Here is a 20,178-nt window from a genome sequence, read left to right as displayed (position 1 = left end):
ACAAGAAAAGAAAAAAAAATTGTAAAATTAAAAATTACAAAAATATAGTATTTTCATAATGGTCATTAAAACATGAAAAATACATCATTTTACATGTGCATGTGACATTTTTGTAAAAAAAAAATAAAAATACCAAATGTGACAAAGTTAATGTCAATTGAGTAAATAAAAAAAAATATAATGACCAAGGAAATATAAGGTCATATAAAATGACTAATTTGTTTAATAATTTTGGTTTTATTGTGAACTAAGTTAGGGCATAATCATGATTTTATTTTAAGTTTCACCAATTAATTAAAAATTAGTTAATTAAAATGCCCTACTATAATAATATAGTTAGATAACTCAAATCTCTTTTCAATTTCTCGCTTAAATACTACTTGAATTTTTTTTTGACAAATAAAACTTGTAACTTTATTAAGAAATAAGTGTTATTCATCCATAAGCCGAAAACAATATTTAAATTTGTAGATTTGAATTTTTGTTGGAGGAGGAAAATTGTTACGATAAATCCTTGAATTTAAAAAATTGGTATCGGATAGTTTTCAAATCATTATTAAATATATTTCAAATCATATTCAAAATTTCATAATGGTGTTCAATAATAGGTCATAAATTATCCATGAATTTTAATCCATTTTTGAAGATATTAAAATCAAATGAAAGTAATTTCTAGAAAAAAAAACAAAAATCAAAGACACAAACTAATAATTTTTTTAAAAAATTATTATATTCCTCCACTCCTTTCTAACTACCATACAAAATAAATTTATTTGGTTTCTTTTCTTCCCCTAACTTCTTAACAAAAAAATACATCATTTTTCAATTTTCATCTTCCATCCCTTTCTTTTTCTTCTCTTCTTTTCTTTTTCCTTTAAATTTGAACTCTAACATACAGTTGAATTAAACTAAGTAGATTTACAAAATAAATATTGTGAAACAAAGTTTAGTGTAAGAACATAAAAAATAAAAAAAAATAAAAAGTCAGGGAGGCAGTAACAAAATTCTTCGACAACAAGAATATGCCACTAAAAAACTCAATCATTTAACAGATTTAAGATACACTATCAAATTACAAATAGAAGCAAGCGATATCCAGTATTCCTAATGAAATTCATTTTCTATTAAGAAGTTTATTACATTTTAGAATTCGTACACATTCTCAACTAATGTTACACTTATGGCAATTATACAGAGCATTGTTAGAACTTTAAAATGTATACATCTTATCTTGTGTGTTGCTGTCGAACAAAAAGGCATGGTCATTTACATTATACCAGCTCTGTTACATCTGCAAAAAACAAAGAAAAACAGACCCAAACTCATTTGCAGGTATAAATGCATTGCAGAAAGAATACAGGCAAGCTTGGATACATAGTGCCAAGAACAAGATGTTTCGCGACCTCAACTATGACTCGTATAAATTTAGTAAAATGGAAAAAAGATGCACAGCAGAAACTCTTTACAAAGTTGCCAACAGTACACACATCTTGGTTCTTTAGAGGGGAGAGTGCTGAAATTTTAAGCCATGCAAAACACCAAATGTCGCTCTACTTTGTTTCTCCTTTCACTTCAGTTCTATATCACTGAGGTGGCCACTTGGCGGAAAGAATTTGATTAGGTGAGAGGGATTTAAAGAATGGATTTGGGATGACACCCATCCACCATCACAATTACCATTAAATCTACATAATATAACAAATTGGTGGATTTGAAATTCACCCAATATAAATTCATCCAACAGGTAAAATAGATTTGAAATCATGAATTTGAAATACATATCTCCAAAAACCTAATCAAGCATATCCTAAAGTTCACCGGATATGAACGTGGTATTGATATGAAGGGAGACTAAGGCATAAAACGTTAAGAGTACCTTTGTCACAAGGCATGAAATTTTGAGTTACCAAACAAGTACATTCAGCATTTACAAAATTCCCATTCTTCTTTGGATAAGTCCAGGAACTCAGAATTTCCATCTTCAAACACGATCTGTAAACAAAAATCAGTAAATTTGCAGAGAACTATTGTCAAAAATAAATTGCAACATCAGAAAATTCTTGCCTCACCAGATGTTTTCTCGTAGTGTTATCAAAACGTTTTATTATCCCAAATGACCTGATAAAGATGAAAATGTGCAAGAAGAAACGTTCAGAGCACAGGAGAAGTGCAAAAAACAGAGGAGAGCTAAGAGCTATAATTTGGACAGTATATGGGAGCCGTTTTTCCATTGGCATTAGCCTGAAATGATTGTCTAAATTGGACTCTCACCAAAAATGACTATTCCTCACATATCAAACAAATTATTTTCACCATGTACATTAAAATTATATTACGCTGAATTAAATTGGGCATCTTAAATATACTTGAGACCATTCAAAAAGAGGAATATGCAGTGTTATCAAGCACCCATGTGAGAACAATGAAAGAAAAGTAAAAATACTTCAGTAGAAGAGACAAAACAGAACTCTATTCAACGAAAAAATGCCTGATACAATGGATCACACCTTTCATCAGAAAAATTAAATATGTTTATAACTGAACCGATGCAATTATGGTGCCTTTTCCTTCTCTGAGAGGAAGCATTAAGTAAACCTCCTGAAAAAGAAACAAATAGCAACCAATATTATACCCAAAAGCACACCACAAACTTTGCCATCCTTGAAGATTATGCATTGAAAAGATGAGATAAGAAACCGAGTAGATCAGCCCACCTTCGACCGGAACTCCATTTGAATAAACCTACATAAAGAATGATATAAAAACTAAGTTCCCACAAAATAAATTCTTCAGAACAAATTAAGTAAGAGAATTGAAGAAGAGAATATCTGAAGTTGTGCTTGTGTCTTTTTAAAACACAAATCTAACACCAATACCCTCTCTCTTAATTGCATCAGAAAAAATACAGGTTCAGCATTTCCAAAATACAAATGATAGTTATGAAGGAGTATAATATAAAAACAAGGAAAACAAGTAGGTTTGTAGGTACAACTGATTCCACCTTGGGAGAGTGTCCAGCCACATGGCATGCCACTATTTTCAATGCAGCATCTGAAGAAGGCATTTTTGTTCTATTTGGTTTAACCCCCAGTTTTCGCCGGCAGTCTGCAGCACCACAGTGGCAATCTTGATCTGCACCAAATTGCACAAACCTGCTACCACTTGTTAGACTGAAATATCGACATAGAGTGTTCTGAGAGACTCCTAGTCCAATAAGCTCAAGGAATATAGAGTGTAAGCTCATACTGATAGTCATAGGTCAGATGCTCGCCCATTTTAATATCACGTGTAGCAAATATACCGATTCTTGTTTCACCATCAATCATCCTGACATTGAAAGTTGTGAGAGAAGTTATAAAGAAGTGTAAATTAGAGTTGAAACAACAAGAATCGGTCCAACCATTTCTGCATTTCCGTATTGGGACAGCAACTATGATTTATGTATCTCGACTTGTTTCCCTTATATGTGGCATCAATCACCATGTCTCGGTTAATTTCACACAGATAAAAATTTGTCTCTCCACGGTGTTTCATTTTCCATAATCTTTCCTCACATGTTTTATCATCAATAACTGCAAGGCAAAAATTGTTGCAGAAAAAGATCAACTACATTCATAATTCAATATTTCTATAAAAGATAAACTAGAACAACAAAAGGTTTTTAACCTTCTCCAACATATTCTATCACAAACTCCCCTTGATTGATATCTTCTTCAGCCACAATGCCCATTCCACATTTCTCAGTCTGTTATGAAAGCACATTAAATCACTAACAGAATATAAGCATCAAAACCTAAATATGATTACTGAAAGTTTTACGTCACCAGATAGACCAATAAAAACAAAGATCAGGACAATCAGTACGGTGTAACCAGAAAAAATGGTCTACAATTGATTTGATATTCCATGAATCTTGATTACCTAATTACAATTCCATTCCAGCAAACACATGCATTGCAATTGCACAAAAACATTTTGCAATCAGGAGGTACTGAACACATAAAAGAGTATAGACTATTTGCCATCATAACAGTAACAAATGAGATTATAGTCGAAGGTCTTGGACACAAAAGAGGAATGCTCGGAAAAATATGATTGAACCTGATTTTAAAGTTTATACATTCAATTCTTTAAATGGTGATTATGGGGGAAGAAACAAAAATAGAATAATAATTGAACCATGCATGAATAAAGCTAGGCCAGAAGCTAGTTAAAAACTTAATTAAGATTTAGTATACTACACAGTACACACCTAAATCAAGTTTGTGGCCTAGTTTCTTTCAAAATAAAAAAATTATGTTCTAAAACCTTGTTGAAAAAGTGAACATAAAAATTAATCACCATGGATTGTATTAAAAATTACTAAAGAAAGCATAAACTGGAAAATTCAACACCTATATTCAAAATAGAATTCAACTTAAAAGAAGAGACCATGTGAGGATAGATCCTGTCTGAAAATAGAAGGCTAATAGTTTCTTCCTGGAAGAAAAGGGATTGCAGAACTAAGTGTGTAGAGAGAGGAGTTCGAAAGGAACATGTGTCGCAAGTGGAGTAGTACTACCAACACAAATGCAATAAACCTCTAAAGTTCTCCTGCAGCTCATAGAGTTATCAACTTTAGATGGAAGCCGTCGTCTTGTGCAAGGTTGGAGTTAGAGCAGGTTTAAATGGCCCACTTCAACTATCAAAATTTATTCTTCAAGAAAACAGATGCAGAATAAAGTGTCTGCCCGGCAAACAATTTACCCACACAGTGTGTTATCAAATCCACAATGGAATGTACCTCGTCATAACATTGGAAAAGGAATAAAAAAAATATAGCAAGCAGTACCAACTGGTGGTACTCCCAAAGTAGTTGTTAATGAAAGTATCAATAATCTTGAGAATAATATTGAGCTCCAAAAAGTTAAAAACACTTTTAGCTCAATGGTATGAGCACATACTCTTGACTTTATTAAAATCTACAACTGCAAAGCTAGCGAGTCACTGAAAATTGTGATGAGAGAATGAATAAATATTAAATAATGAAGTAGGATTCACAGTTTCTGTAAAACCAGGTTCTCTGGATATTATCAAATAGAAGCATGACCTGAACGCTTTTCATCCTCTTCACAGGCCTTTGATGAAACGGCTTATTAAGACATGAGCTCCCACAATTACATCCTGAAGAGCAGCTAGACCTTAGCATGCTGTGAAAGAAAAAGCTACCGATCAAGACACAGATACTCCTTGATACCATGTAAGAACATGCAGACTCTATGCAACAATCAATACACATACAACTTAGCAAGGAGAATACGTAAAAATTTCCAAAAACAGATTACCACCATTCACTGAGCATAAACATGAATTATCAGGGAAATCCCTTGAACGAAAAAATGTTGCAAAAACAAAAATATCCCTCAAAATAGATACAATTTTTTTTTCCAAAGCATGAGACATTCTCAAGTTCAAAATAAAAAAAAAAAATGACGCATGAAAAGATATAACACATACAATTAAAGACTGCTCCTTCACACACAATATACATATACATATAAACAATACCAAAAAATGGAAATGGATGAAAAATTGCTCAAGGGAAGGTGTGAGTACAGTATTCTCAGAATCCATTGAGTCCTAAATCTTACACACCTTACTAAAACACATTTCACCATCTTAATTTGAACGAGACTACTTCCCATTTCCCAGTCCTTACCTGCAGAGGCAATCTCTACCACAAACACCAGAAGATCCAGGTGTTGAGCTGCATGAGCAAAAGATGCCATCATCCCGCCTTTTTATCTTCTTGGTCAGGTAAACATCTAAATGTAGTTAAGATCAACAAAAATGACAGCCATGATAACAGAAGGGGAACACAAATTAAAAACAATGAAATGCAAGTTTTAGCAAGCAACAGAAAATGAAAGGAATCAACTTTATAGGTGAATAAAAATATCAATCTATGCAAGAACTCTAAATATCAGATATTATGACAAACATGAACAAAGAAAATATATTAGAAACTTCGCGTGGATACTACGCCTGATAAAGGAGAATGTCGGTTTCCGTTTATTTAACCATTCCGGAAGTTCAAAATCAACTGGACCTCCAATCTCCTTCACCAATTTACTGAATACTTGCTCAAATCCGACGCATTCAGCATTCTGATTGCAGAAATTAAAAGTAAAAATATAAGAACGAATCCACATGCACACGAACAATTACATCGAAAGAGTGTGTATGAGATAGAAGAAATTGTTGACTATTTGTGTGTGCAATAAATGTGAGAGTATTCAGACACGCTGCAGCAATTGGGAGCCTACAATTAATGAGGTAGACTTTATTTGTTCAAAGAAGACAACTAAAATTGCGGGAAGAAAAAGAAAAAACGTGCTTTCACATTTGAGGATAATCTCTACAAACAGAGCTCCCTCCTTTAGTGCAGATCATCCCAGCCTCAAGCAATCGTATCATTCCTGAGTTTTATTTCTCCTATACTCTATAATATTTGTGAGATAGTTTTCTCATGTATCAAGAGAATATTGTCTCTTTGGAAACACAGTGGGAGATAGTAACTTATAAATCATTAATCATTGAAATCTTTTCATCTATCTTGCCAGTGATTTTTACCCTAATAATTTTGAGGGGTTTTCCACGTAACTTGGTTTTTATTTTATTCATCATTTTCATATTTTATATCTCAAGATGCTGCACTTGTGACCAACAAGTGACATCAGAATCTTGGTATAAAATTTCTTTAAACTTCTGAGTATGCTCTGTGGTTAGCTTTGATTGATCTTCTACATCAAAAAAATTTTTTTGAGATTTTATTAAGGCAAGACTATTGTAGTCAAAATGACAGCAAGGTACGATATAGAAAAATTCAATGAATCAATTTTTTGCTGTGAAAATTAAAGATACAAGCAATTTTAACAAAAGAGTTTTGCTTGGCAGCAATCGGAGATAGACCAAAGGAAATAATGGAACAATGAGAAGTGGAATGCGATGAATCATAATGATGTTACCAATTTGCATTTGGCTAAACCGGATGAAGTATTATCAAGTTCTTTGAAATAAAGACCACAAAAGTTATTTGAGATATTCTGGTGAAATTATACGAGGTCAAGTCACTGCACAACAAGACTTTATTAAAGAGAAGACTTTATACTCTTCGAATGATGGAATCCTCATCAATGACCGACCATATCAACACACTAAGTACTCTATTTTCCCAACTCAACTCTGTGGGACATAAAATAAAGGGAAAAAAACATGTGTAACCAAGTATACAAAAAAATAAATCACACTTGAATGAGTTCCATGGATAAAAATAACGAATATGGGAGGAAAACACACCCTGGTGCAAATCATATGTACCGAGTATAACTCCACTTAAAGGTAATAAATGAGTTCATACTGCGATGTGAAAACGTGCGAACAAATACAGAGTAAAATCGTAGACAGTCAGAGGCAAACCTAAGTTCTCCTAATAATCAAACTCGTCTTTACCCCACTATCTTGATTCTACAGTATTAGTTAGACCATAGATGCCCATATTGCATTCTAAGAAAACTACAAAACTAATACAACATGATGCAACTGCAAGTAAATTAGCATAAAAGAAATTGAAAATTAGAGGTGCGGTAAACATAGAATACCAAATGCAAGATATCAAATCAGACCTTTTTCATAGCAGGCATGGCCTTGACCACTGACTTAATAGCAGATGATTATTCTCTGCAAAAGTAGAAAGGATGTCAATGTCAAAGGGACGACGAAGGTCGAGAAATGACAAGTGTCATAATGGCACATCAAGCCAAAAGAGCGCCCCTAACATTTTTAATTACAAAAACATCGTAACCATAATATTTGACTTAAATTTTATGAGCTGCTTAACAACAACAAACCAGGTATATTTTGTCCCGAGCAAATGTAAATCTACATTAATTTTCACTTAAAACACACAATTGTTAACATGCATGCCTTAAGGCACAGTACGGTGTGTGCTTTACCCCCAAGGTGCAGCACCTGTAGCATGTTTCTTGGCCCAAAGGTTGAGCCTTGTTCACCTTGTAGAGGCTTTAATAACTATATTTAGGATTGAGGAGACAAAGTGTTTAACACACATTCTAATAGATTCATTTGGACAGCGAACAACACAAAAAGCAATCCCACAAACTGAGGGATGAATCATCCAGATTAATCCTTTAATCATATACAAAGAATGACCGTGTCCTGCTAATTATGGCACAAATTACCAAATAACCCTATCATTGATAAAAACAAAGTTTTTTTTCATCTCTATCTACACAGACCAGAGACCCAAAAAGTTACAAGTAACAAGATCAAATATCAAGAACAAAGACAAGAAAAAACAGGACATTTGTTTTCAATCACATTTCGAATTAATACACACCAAGAGGGCAAATCACCTGCTAAAAAATTTGGGAAACAATTAATCAAATTCTGAATTTCTGCCAAATTCTTAACATGTCCTAATTAAGTTGAAAATCTTCACATACAATTCAGGGGCTGGACTCTGGAAATTTAAATCTTTCGCCAATCCCACTGAAGAAAATGCGGAAAGAGAACCCATAAAATGAGAATGGACCAATCACTATCAAACACAAGAAATGGTTTTGCGAAAGAAACCTTCTCGATTAAATTCAAATTAAATCTGTACCAAAGGGAGTGACTCCCCTTGTGGCATCGGTGGAAACACTAGGGTTTAGGGTTTAAACTTGAATGAAAGCCGTCACAGCAAATGAATCAAGAAACCCAGATACATAGAAGAAGGAGAGAATAACATCAAATACGAGAAGTAGAGAGAAAAGTAAAATTTCCTACTCACGGCGGCGAGGCGAGATGACGGCGGCGAGTTTTCGGCACTTGCTGGGTGTGTGGGGGAGAGGTGGGAGGGCGGAGAGAGTGAACGGTAATTTGAATTTGGTAATGGGGAAATGTAGAATAACGGTCTCTTGTGATGGCATGTGCCCTATTGTTGTAACGCAAAAACTTGCGAGACACAATTTTTGTCCATACTGGGCACATTATATCATAAACATCAATAAATTAATAACTCAAAAAAAAAAAAAAACAAACGTAATTTACAAATTTTTGCGTTAGTCTGAAAATTTATCAAATGCATAAATAGCAGTTGCAGATTCTCACGTCATAAAAAAAATATAATTAAACATCATTGAATAAATGATATAAAAGTTTGTTAGCGTACGAGTATTAAGTTTAATAATTCAAGGTATACATAATGTTGATTAACTTAAATAATTTTGATATTGACAAAAGCAAAAAAATTGTAATCAACTGAATCACGAAGACATGAGTAGTGATATCCAATTGGCTAGTAAACTAAGTCTAAATATTCGGTAAACGGTGATTTGATATTTACGTCATGAATAAACTAAAGATACCAAAAATGATTGTACGATCGAGTTAGAAAACAAATATAATAAAAATGAGTATACATTATATTTTTAGGCACTGTTCTCTTCATCATATTACTAATATATGTATAATTCATCTCATCTCATCATACGTTCTTTTCATCATATTATTTATACATATATTAACTATTTATTTTACATCAATCAAATCATTAATTATTTATCTCACATCAATCAAATCATTGAATTCAAATTACTATATTACCCCTTATAAATAATATAATTTTTATTTTATTTATTGTTAAAAGGACAAAATAATCATTTAACATTTTTATATAAAATTTAATCAATCAAATAAAGCAAACTATAATCTATCAATCAAATTCAATACTATTTTAAACTATCATTTCTTATTTATTTTTTATTATATTATATTAATTATCTATATATTACTTATATAATACCTTAAACCAAACGGTGCCTTAATAAAGGTCCACACTATTTATAAGCTTTTTTTAGTGATTTTTGGTCTTGGGCCCAAATAATAAATTTGGATATAGTTAAATATAAAGCCCATTTGACGACGGGCCAATTTAATTGGGTCACTATCCATTTTTGAGTTATTACCCTTCAATTGATAATATTTTACTAGTCATTGAGCACACACATTGTGTATGTAAATCATAATATATAAATATAATGTATCGTATATTTAATGTTTTTTTTAATTTTAAAGTACTTGGTTTATCCTTATTTTTTGTGTTGTGGATTTTTTTCCCAAATTTATTAAAAATTTAGTTGTTGTAGAAATTTAGTTTCAAAAGAAATGATGAGAAACGAGATGATAAAATAAGTGATAATAAAATAATTGATAAGAGAAAATGGTGGGAGAAGTGGGTAAGAGATGGAGTTGGAAAGAGAGTGAAGGGACATAATGGAACAAATAGGAGGAAAATCACCATGATACCAAAAAATATTTTGTATAGATCTCTCACACTTAATAAAATATACTAATATAATCGCACACACGCGTTGCGTGTATATAAAACCATATAATATTTAATACTGTATGTTACATATTGATGTTATTTTCTAATAATATTTTAAATTTATTTTTTTTCATTTATAAAATAATATAAAATTTTATATATCAATAGCATATCTATAAATGGTTAGTTGAGAAAAATATAAAAATATTCAAAAATAAAATATTTACTTATAATTAAATTTAAACAATTAATATTTATCCTATCTATAATTGTTATTTGAGAAAAATATATACAAATAAATTCAAATTTACATATATGAATTGAAAGGGCAATTTCGAAAAAAAAGTTGGTGTCCTCCTTCTAAGGGACTCAACTTTTATATATAGTATAGATATCAATATCATATCTATAATAGTTAGTTAAGAAAAATATAAAAATATTCATAAATAGAATCTTTACTTATAATTAAATTTAAAAAATTAATATTTATACTATCTATAATTGTTAATTGAGAAAAATATATACAAATAAATTCAAATTCACATATATGAATTGAAAGGGCAATTTCGAAAAAAAATTTGGTGTCCTCCTTCTAAGGGCTCAACTTTTATATATAGTATAGATATCAATATCATATATACAATGGTTAGTTAAGAAAAATATAAAAATGTTCAGAAATAAAATCTTTACTTATAATTAAATTTAAAAAATAATATTTATCCTATCTATAATTGTTAATTGAGAAAAATATATACAAATAAATTCAAAATATGAATCGAAATGGCGATTTCAAAAAAAAAAAGTTGGTGTCCTCCCTTTAAAGCTCAACTTTTATATATAGTATATATATAGATTAAAGAAGTAAAGATATATTTGAAGACCCACTATACCTAACGTCAAATCACAAAATAATTAAACACTACGATAATCAAAGTATAAAACCCATAATATAATAATTCTATTAATTAATAATAATAGACATAAAAATTATATATCAAGGTAACTCCACTCAAATAACCCTAATAATTTAAACAATGTTTTACTTTTATCATATTTTGACATATATTTAATTAGTTTAATTTATAATTTAATTATTGGATTGTTTATTATTTATTAATTAATATATACCCCTTTTAGAGTTTAGGCTAGAATGAAAAAAATAGGAAAAGAGAGACCAAAACATAACATACTTGTCCCTCTCACGCCATCATGTCAACATCGACGGAGCCCGCCACCCATCACCACCCTTTCTCCACCACCGCCTCCGCCGGGATTAATCGCCGCTCGTACCGGTGCTACAACTGCAGCCACTCATTCCACATATCCCCCGCTGCTGCTACGAACTCTCTTTCTCCGTCATCCTTTCGCTGCCCTCGGTGCCATCACCGCCACCTCCTCCCACACCACACAATCTCTCCATCGTCGTCGATTGCACCACCCCCGCCACCTCCACCTCCGCCGATGAATTCGAATCACACGCGTGGCTCAAGCGTCTCGCCTTACTACACCTCTGATGACTCAGACTCCGATTATGATTACGATTCCGATAGTTCGCTTCTCTCCTTCACCTCCCCGAATTTTTACACATCTACACCGGCTTTGAGATCCTTCGTCAATTCCCTTCCGATGAAAGTATTCCTCCCTAATTCATCTCCGTCCCTTCAATCTTGCTCAATTTGTTTGGAAGATTTCGAGATCAATCCAAACACCGATACACTAGTTAATGAATTACCTTGCGAGCATTACTTTCACAAGGATTGCATAGCAGAATGGCTTAAACGTAATTATACTTGCCCGTTGTGCCGGTTCAAATTACCTATTGAACCCCAGCACCCAACCCAATTGGTAGAAGATCAAGACTCGGTTTTCCCTCTGGATTTGGCTCCACGGGAGCGAATGCTGAGTAGGGCTACGGGGATACTGAGATTTGGAACAAGTGCTGCCGCAAACTCTGATAGACTGGTTTTTAGTTTGAATGTTGGGATAAGAAATGGTTCAGTTTTTGATGTTATGCAAGATGAGGAAGGGGACACTTTGATGGTGGATGCTTGACGGTATATTTATATGCTATCACGTATGTTTTAAGCATTTTTTTCTTCATGATATTGATGATCCTTTTTGTTTTGCTTCATCCATTCAATAATTTAATGTATACTTGGAGTCTCGAAACTTTATGGTACGTGCTAGAAGTTGTTTGATCATGGTATCCCTTGCTAATTGAGAATGTATTTGATGTACATGTAGATTTGAATGCTTAGTGTTGTTTGTGTAAAACATGGTTTTGTGATTGTTGAAACTTGAAACCTTAGTGGCAGCTATGATATCATCGATTTTGGATGGTGCTTAAAGTTGGATAAATTGTGTTCAGATTTTGTTTCTGCTGGTTATATTGGCCCTCTTTTCTAACTATAATCTGGTCCATTGCATCTTGACTCGGTATCTCCGAACTTGCATTTGATTTATAACTTGCTATTTGCCGACACACATTTTGACTACCATGACATGCTTTATATGATCATTTTGCGATGAAATTTTTATTTTTCTAGATTCATGTCTCGTTTTATCAGCTCTCTTGCTTACTGATTCTTTATTATATCACACTTAGTGGTTCCCTCCCCTGTTGTCCTGTAAGAAGCTTCTTAGATGCCTTGAAAAGTGTCAACAACCATTTTCTTGGGATCGTCAATTGCCTGGCATGATCTCTTGCTAAATGCCTCTAGTTTCTTGGCTATCATATCACGTGAATTGTAGCACAAACACTTTTTACTGGCGTTTTTGGTTATCAATATCTCTGTTTTTTTGTATGTCTGAATTCACGACCTTTGTGAAACTTTCGTCGTTTATGAACCAAAGTATACTTTTAGTTGACATTGGGGAAGCTGATGGTACTTTGGTTGTTCGATATGCAGGTTGATTTATAAGTTATTCCTCCTACAATCATCGAGTTGCTTTGTCCCAGAACCATACAGAACCGAACCGGACCATGTGGATGAATTATTGTGATTCAATGCAAAGCTTGTACATTATTCTAGAGAGTTTTTTCCAGCCAGATCTGTGTTGTTGATGAGAAATTTCAAAGAATGAAGACTTCTGCAGAACTGGTTGTTTTCTTCTGTATCTCAAATGTAAAGGTAGAAAGGTTTCTTATGATGGAGTTTTTGTGGAAAAAGAGAGCAAAGAAACACAGATATCTTTGAGAGCTCAATGACCTGCTGTTGGCAACTGGAAATTTTTTTGTTCGGCGGACTTCTTTTTATTTCTTCTGTTTTATAGTAAAATACTAGTATTTCACCCGTGCGATGCACGGAAATTTGTGTTTGAAAATTTATAAAATTATTGATTTGATATAATGAATATATTTAAATTTTAAATATTATTGTAAAAATTGTTATATCAAAAATGTTTGTCTCATTTGAGATAATTCTTAAATGGAGATATCAATCTTGTGTGGATAGATTGACTTCTTTATCGTAATTGTATGGAACTCTTACTTAAATATAATACAAAAAAATATCTATAAAAATATATATATTATTTTTTTTTATCAACATTATCAAAAATTAATAGTTTTCAAAAAATTCAATTTTTTTTGTCATTGTCGATGAATAAATTTGACTAAAAATATTTATTATTTTTAGAATATGTTAAATAAATATATATCAAGGTTATAATATTGAAGATATATATAACAACGATTTATGAAATGTCAGTACACCTATGGGTGAGCAAAAGTTCGGTTACACTGAATTAACCGACCGAACCGAATGAATTTAGAAATTTGGTTCGGTTAATTCGGAAATTCGGTTTTTATGTTAGAAAATTTTGGTTAAATCGGTTCGTTTTTCGATTTTCTTAAAAAAAAATTGGTCAATTCGGTTAACCGAATTATAAAGAATTAAATTTTGAATTTTTTATTAGGCCTTATATATAATTTATAATATATTTTTAATGTGTTTATATTTAATATTTTACTTAGTTTTTCTTATTTTAATTTTTTAATCTTAATATATTTTCATAATGATAAAAATATCATATTTAAATTATTAATTTTATAAAAATTTTAATTATTTAATTTTTTCTTTAAAAAATAGGTTAATTCGATCGGTTAAATTAGTTTTAGCATAAATTCGTTTTGGTTAACCAAAACGCAATTCGGTTAATTCGGTTCGGTTTTTGATCGAATTAACCGAATGTTCACCCCTAAGTACACCAAATATTTACAACGATACTCTTTAAAAAGTTAAAAAACGTAACATTATATAAAAACAATTATATTTATTTAATATAATAAATAGTAATGACTAAATATAAAAAAGCAATACAAAAACACAAAATTATGATCGAAATTAAATAAAATAATATAATTAACATAGATATTTAATTATAGTTTATATTTTTAGTAAGTCGAGCCATAATATCTGTTATGTTTGCAAAAAATAATATTATCATACATATATATGAACACACAAAAATTTAGTGAAATTAAACAAAAATGATAACATTCGAACAAATTTTAAAATTTGAGCTGAAAATTGATATATCATCATTTATAGATTTATAAAAATTTTACATAATCGCCCCACCTTTAATCATCTTAGCCATGAGAATATCATGTCCCAGAGGCATTACCAGAACATAACAAATTTTTTGCGAATATAAACATGCTTGAAATCTTTAAAAGATATCGTTCACAAATTGATAACACAGAAAAACATATCATATTTTCAAATAATAGCCACACGAAACGTTATTGGGCAATCGACGAAAGAAACGTGCCTAAGAAATTTCATCTTGCGGTTCTCAAAACTAGGCACATCTCACATTGGATTGTCTTCTTTCCCACTTCCATACGCCTGTAATGAAACATACATTAACAACAGTAAAGACTAAATAATTAACATCAAGAAAATAAAATGACTTTGAAGGACTCACTTGTAGCACATGGGTCGAGGGCATCGGTCATCTTTGCACTTGTATATTTTTGCATTGGCATATCCATGCTTGATGATAATATTACGTACGTTCCAATTTTTTTTAAAGTGAAGGCAAAAATCATTTTAAATTTCAAAAACTTTGATTTATACATGAACACATCAACTAAAGAGATTCTCACAACATCTATACTCTCACAAATTAAAGGAATGACTTTTATACCTGGACACCAGAGATATATTTCACAACTGTTGACTTCACGTGAGCCACATGAAAATCGTGTCTGAAACAGTAAAATAAAAATTTGGGATAAGTAAATAGGCTAATAGAAAAATGTAACGTACTACAATCATACTGTGTGCATAGAGATGTTCAAAGTACAATACACAAGCTAACCTATGTTTATTGTAGCCTGACATGAAATAACCTCAGGCGAGAGAGGATGGAGCTTCGTCACATCCAGCTAGCATAAATCCTGCTCCATCAATCTGTTCTTAGACATTTTTTCAAGCATTGATTGTTCAACAAATGGCAAGATGAAAAATTTGTGCAGAGATCTAGGGAAGGAAACGCTAAGAAAGCTCACAGTTGCGGTTTATTTCAACATACCTTAAGGGTATTACCATAATAGAAGATCTAACAACCCATGATTTATCATGTCAACCCTATAATATTAAGAACAATGCTACATGTATAAAGAATTTTGTACAACAAATCTTACAACACAATGCAAAAATTAAATATATCAAAATCTCACTTTACATTGAATGCGAAATCTCGCGATAAAATAAAAAATAAAATTTCATGATATAATTGTTGTACATATCGTTGTACACAATATTTGTTGTACTTTTAGCATTATCTTAACCCATAGTAAAGAAATTCCGCCAACAACATGAAGAAAGAACTACATTATTCAAGAACCCATCAACAAATTTCAATACAATTACATAACCCATTTACGTGCGCACACAAAAATCTCTATGCCGAAAAAAGATTTTTGTATAGATGTAACCAATCTATGGATATATTTATGTATAGTTACGTACGCTAATATGACAAAGATTTTATAAGATTTTGTATATATATCTTAAACCCTCCAAATCTTTACAGTTTACATACTAAAATAAATATATATTTGAACTCGTGCCCTTGCCTTTAGTTGATCTGTCGTCTGTTAGTTCGAAAGTTATGCAACAATGTTGAACCTTATTTATACATCGATACCGTTTGAAGTTAAGGATGAGATAAATAATGTAAAGATAAGTAATATATTGTAATAAAAAGTAAATAAGAAATGATAGTTAATATAATATTTGATTTGATTGATAGATTATAATATGTTTGATTTGATTGATTAAATTTTATATAAAAATAGTAAATTACCATTTTGACCTTTTAATAATAAATAAAATAAGAATATTATTATTTATAAAGGGTAATGTAGTAATTTAAATTTAATGATTTGATTGATGTTGAATAAATAATTAATGATTTGATTGATATAAGATATATAATTAATGGATGGATATATAATATGACAAAAAGAACGTGAGATGAGATAAGATAAGTTATACATAGATTAATAATATGTCAAAACAAACGGTACCTTCTTAAAATCAATATTGGAAATGTTTTGTGTGTTTGTTAAGTTTTAGAATTAGAATTTTTAATTGTGCAGGAAAATCACCATTGTTTTTTGAATAGTGGTGAAATTTTCAATTTTTTGGAAAGCACGTATTATAAAATGATATATACGTATATAAATTTTTGCAAATTTGCCGAAATTATATATATATACAATTATATTTAACATTTCTCGTATCTTAAGCGTGATATTTTTTGAATAAAGGATGATTCTTAAATTTTTTGGAAAGCAAATCATGGATGAAATGCTAAAATCATGGAGTTGTCTATAAATGTTCCGGTCTAAATTTAAATGGTTATATAATATCCTTAAATATCATGCTAAATATTCTAATGTTGGTAATCCAAATATGATACATATTGTATATAAATATAGGCATACATATATGGTAAATTAGCAATATTCTGTAATATATATTCATTTATCGGGTATTTTGAATGTTTATTAATTTATATTTTTAATTTTAAAGGTGCACGTACGTTAATTGAATAAAGGATGATTTTTATATTTTTTGAAAAGCAAATCATGTATATGTAACATTTATCGGGTATTACGGAATGATCTATATATATATTAACTATTAATATATGCAAATATTACACATATATATATAGCTAATCGTGATTTTTTTACGAATATTAAAAAATAATTTTTAAGAGTGGAGTAAAATTATGGTGATTTTTAAATATTATAATTTCGAAAATAATTTCAACGATCCAAATATGAAGTAATTGATTTCATTAATTGAATAAATATAAATTTTCTTAAAGGAAATTTTATTTCTGTTTGTGGCCACAAAACTTCCGTTACATCATGTTAAATAAATCTTTTAATTTCGGCAATAATTTTGGTGATGCCAATATGATGTAATTGATTAATAATTGAAGCAATAATTTCGGCTATGCAAATATGGCCACAAAACATACCTTATTCTGTTTTTAGCAAAACAATTGACATTTTTAGAAATTTAGTTTTGGCGGGATTTTATTAAAAATGGCAAAAACTCAGCTTTATATATAATATATAAGATAATTGGGATCAAACAAAATTGGAAATATTATTTATTTTGGTTATTTTATTGTTTTTAATTTCCGACCGAAAGATTTAGTTATTTTGTACATTTTTTTATCATAATTTACTTTTAACATTTAAAATGAATCAAATTTACTTTGAACCTAATAAATATGGTAAATATGCAAAGGAATAAAAATTTTCTGTTAATAATGCTCTATTTCAATCCGTGCTCAATCTTTCATATTATTAATTATAATATTGTATTCTATTTAAGAAAATTCAATCTCCGAAATTGAAAGACTTTTTAAATGTTAAAAGTAAATTAGGTAATTATTTCATTTCGTATATTAAATCTTCTATTGTAATTCATTTTAAAAATTCAACGACAAAAATTTTAAATATTTTATATATTAAAGCATTTATTTGATAAATACAGATTCATAAAATTAATAAATTTGTATAGAGTGATTAAGCAAATTTTAAAATGATAATTTATTTATTATTATACTTGTATTTATTTATCCACTTTTTAATGTGCAAATTTTTTAGCAAATAAAAATATTATAAACTATGTAAATTTGAGTCAATTATATCTGTGAAATATTTTTATCTATTATATATATATATATATATATATATATATATATATATGGTATGAAAAGATTTGAAATGTGTTTCTTTGCATTTAAAATATAAATAGAAATAAGTAGTGTTTTTTTCCTTTTTTAGCTAAAAATTTTTGGCGGGATTTTATTATATTTGACAAAAACTCAGTTATTATATATATATAGATATACCTGTTTTGTGGCCAAGTTTGTATTTTTTTTGCCGTTGATAAGCCATGATAATGTACACATTTTTATAGTTATGAAGTTTTTGTCCTTTATTCGCGTCAAAATTCTGGTATATGTAACTGGATAGTTTTTAGATTCCAGCTATGCGTATAAATGTGAAAGCCAAAAATGGTTAGGATGTGGATTGTTATGAAATGCGAGGGGACTCACTCACAAACTGGTTTTTATTATTCTTATACGGAAGAATTCGATTTGGACGGAAAAATTTGAAGAATATGTTTAAAACCCGGAAACTGAAAATACCGGACACTTATGTTCGATGTATTTCAAATTCTTCACAATTATCATTACAACTAAATTTATGGTTTCAAACCACTCAATCCAAGCACACTCGGAAAGTATTTATTGGGATGAACTGAATGACCCCAACACTATCAATTAACTTGGAGGATTTGCGGGTTTATGTTTTTTGAATGGTTCGAGAATCAAAAGGAGAACCCTCAAAATACAAAATTATATCTACAACCTTTGAAATTAAAAGTCATAATATGCACTTGTGATTTGAGACGTGAAGCTTATAAACTGAAATTTATATATGCTTTTCTTTACTTTGTTCGGAGAATTTACCCGTTGAGGGATATCAGTTCATGATTTTGTTGGGGAATACATCTTTACTTTCAAGCAGCTCAAAATCAATCCGATAAATACGCTCGTGATTTATATTTGAGCATATAATTAGTTTATAAAATGGATTCGGACTAAAAAAATGGTACAGTGGACGAAAATAAGTGAGAGAAGGCTCGATTTGTTGAAACATGCCGAGAAATGAAGAATCGAATGTGTTTATTAGTTATTTTATAATTAATTCCAAAACCTTTTCCAATAAGGGGATGTAGCTCAGATGGTAGAGCGCTCGCTTAGCATGCGAGAGGTACGGGGATCGATACCCCGCATCTCCAATTTTCTTTTTTCATTTATTTTATAATCTTTTTTTCCCAGAACTTTGCTTTTTTTATTTTTTAATAATCATTTTTCCCCACAAACCTGAGCCCTGCAGACAAGAATCGTCCAAATTTTTAGATTTCAATATGGAAGACAGTGATATATATGATATGTCATGCGGGTGTTGAACAAGGCTACTGGTCTATTTAAATCGTTATATATATGCGGGCGATATGGACACGATGAATACATGTGTGTGATGAAGCTGAGGACGATATTTGCAGTCTTTACTGTAAGGTGACTCTTCTAAGCCATCTGGAAAAATCCCGACCTTTACCCTCTCGACACCACCGGTGAAACTATACGTACCAGCAACCCATGAGTGTAACAATGTCTCAAATAAATTTTGTATGTGCAAATTTTATGGACAATGTGTTGTGCATTGATATATATTTTTTAGTTCAATATAGATACAC

General features: G+C 30.5%; 2 protein-coding genes, 1 non-coding gene and 1 pseudogene across 10 annotated transcripts; 2 read left to right on the top strand and 2 right to left on the bottom strand.

Moving 5' to 3' along the window:
- Positions 1-1,030: 1,030 nt before the first annotated feature.
- LOC140881429 (histone-lysine N-methyltransferase ASHH3) lies at positions 1,031-8,980 on the bottom strand. 7 transcript variants are annotated; one of them, XM_073286729.1, is made up of 15 exons: positions 8,790-8,978; positions 8,415-8,550; positions 7,665-7,719; positions 6,020-6,146; positions 5,699-5,804; positions 5,090-5,189; positions 3,667-3,745; positions 3,401-3,572; positions 3,247-3,327; positions 3,002-3,152; positions 2,715-2,742; positions 2,508-2,598; positions 2,065-2,118; positions 1,877-1,992; positions 1,031-1,291 (listed from the first exon to the last, which is right to left on the bottom strand). In XM_073286729.1, exons 3-15 carry the CDS (start codon positions 7,680-7,682, stop codon positions 1,272-1,274), a joined length of 1,143 nt encoding a protein of 380 aa, XP_073142830.1. In that variant the 5' UTR covers positions 7,683-7,719; positions 8,415-8,550; positions 8,790-8,978; the 3' UTR covers positions 1,031-1,271. The 7 variants fall into 7 exon arrangements, with proteins under 7 accessions (XP_073142830.1, XP_073142829.1, XP_073142833.1 ...); XM_073286728.1 differs by lacking the exon at positions 8,790-8,978 and adding an exon at positions 8,666-8,783; XM_073286732.1 differs by lacking the exon at positions 8,790-8,978 and adding an exon at positions 8,635-8,764.
- Positions 8,981-11,540: 2,560 nt separating this feature from the next.
- LOC140884450 (uncharacterized) lies at positions 11,541-13,723 on the top strand. 2 transcript variants are annotated; one of them, XM_073291220.1, is made up of 2 exons: positions 11,541-12,426; positions 13,282-13,723. In XM_073291220.1, exon 1 carries the CDS (start codon positions 11,582-11,584, stop codon positions 12,422-12,424), a length of 843 nt encoding a protein of 280 aa, XP_073147321.1. In that variant the 5' UTR covers positions 11,541-11,581; the 3' UTR covers positions 12,425-12,426; positions 13,282-13,723. The 2 variants fall into 2 exon arrangements, with proteins under 2 accessions (XP_073147321.1, XP_073147320.1); XM_073291219.1 differs by having other exon boundaries at positions 11,541-12,446.
- Positions 13,724-14,938: 1,215 nt separating this feature from the next.
- LOC140878608 (uncharacterized) lies at positions 14,939-15,930 on the bottom strand (annotated as a pseudogene).
- A 3,716-nt stretch (positions 15,931-19,646) lies between these two features.
- On the top strand, positions 19,647-19,719 carry TRNAA-AGC (transfer RNA alanine (anticodon AGC)). The gene has a single exon. It is a non-coding gene; the product is annotated as a tRNA-Ala (tRNA).
- Positions 19,720-20,178: the final 459 nt, after the last annotated feature.

The sequence above is a fragment of the Henckelia pumila genome, chromosome 2 (assembly GCF_033568475.1).
Source record: "Henckelia pumila isolate YLH828 chromosome 2, ASM3356847v2, whole genome shotgun sequence".
NCBI classification, from domain to species: domain Eukaryota; kingdom Viridiplantae; phylum Streptophyta; class Magnoliopsida; order Lamiales; family Gesneriaceae; genus Henckelia; species Henckelia pumila.
This window is presented reverse-complemented; position numbering and strand designations above follow the sequence as displayed.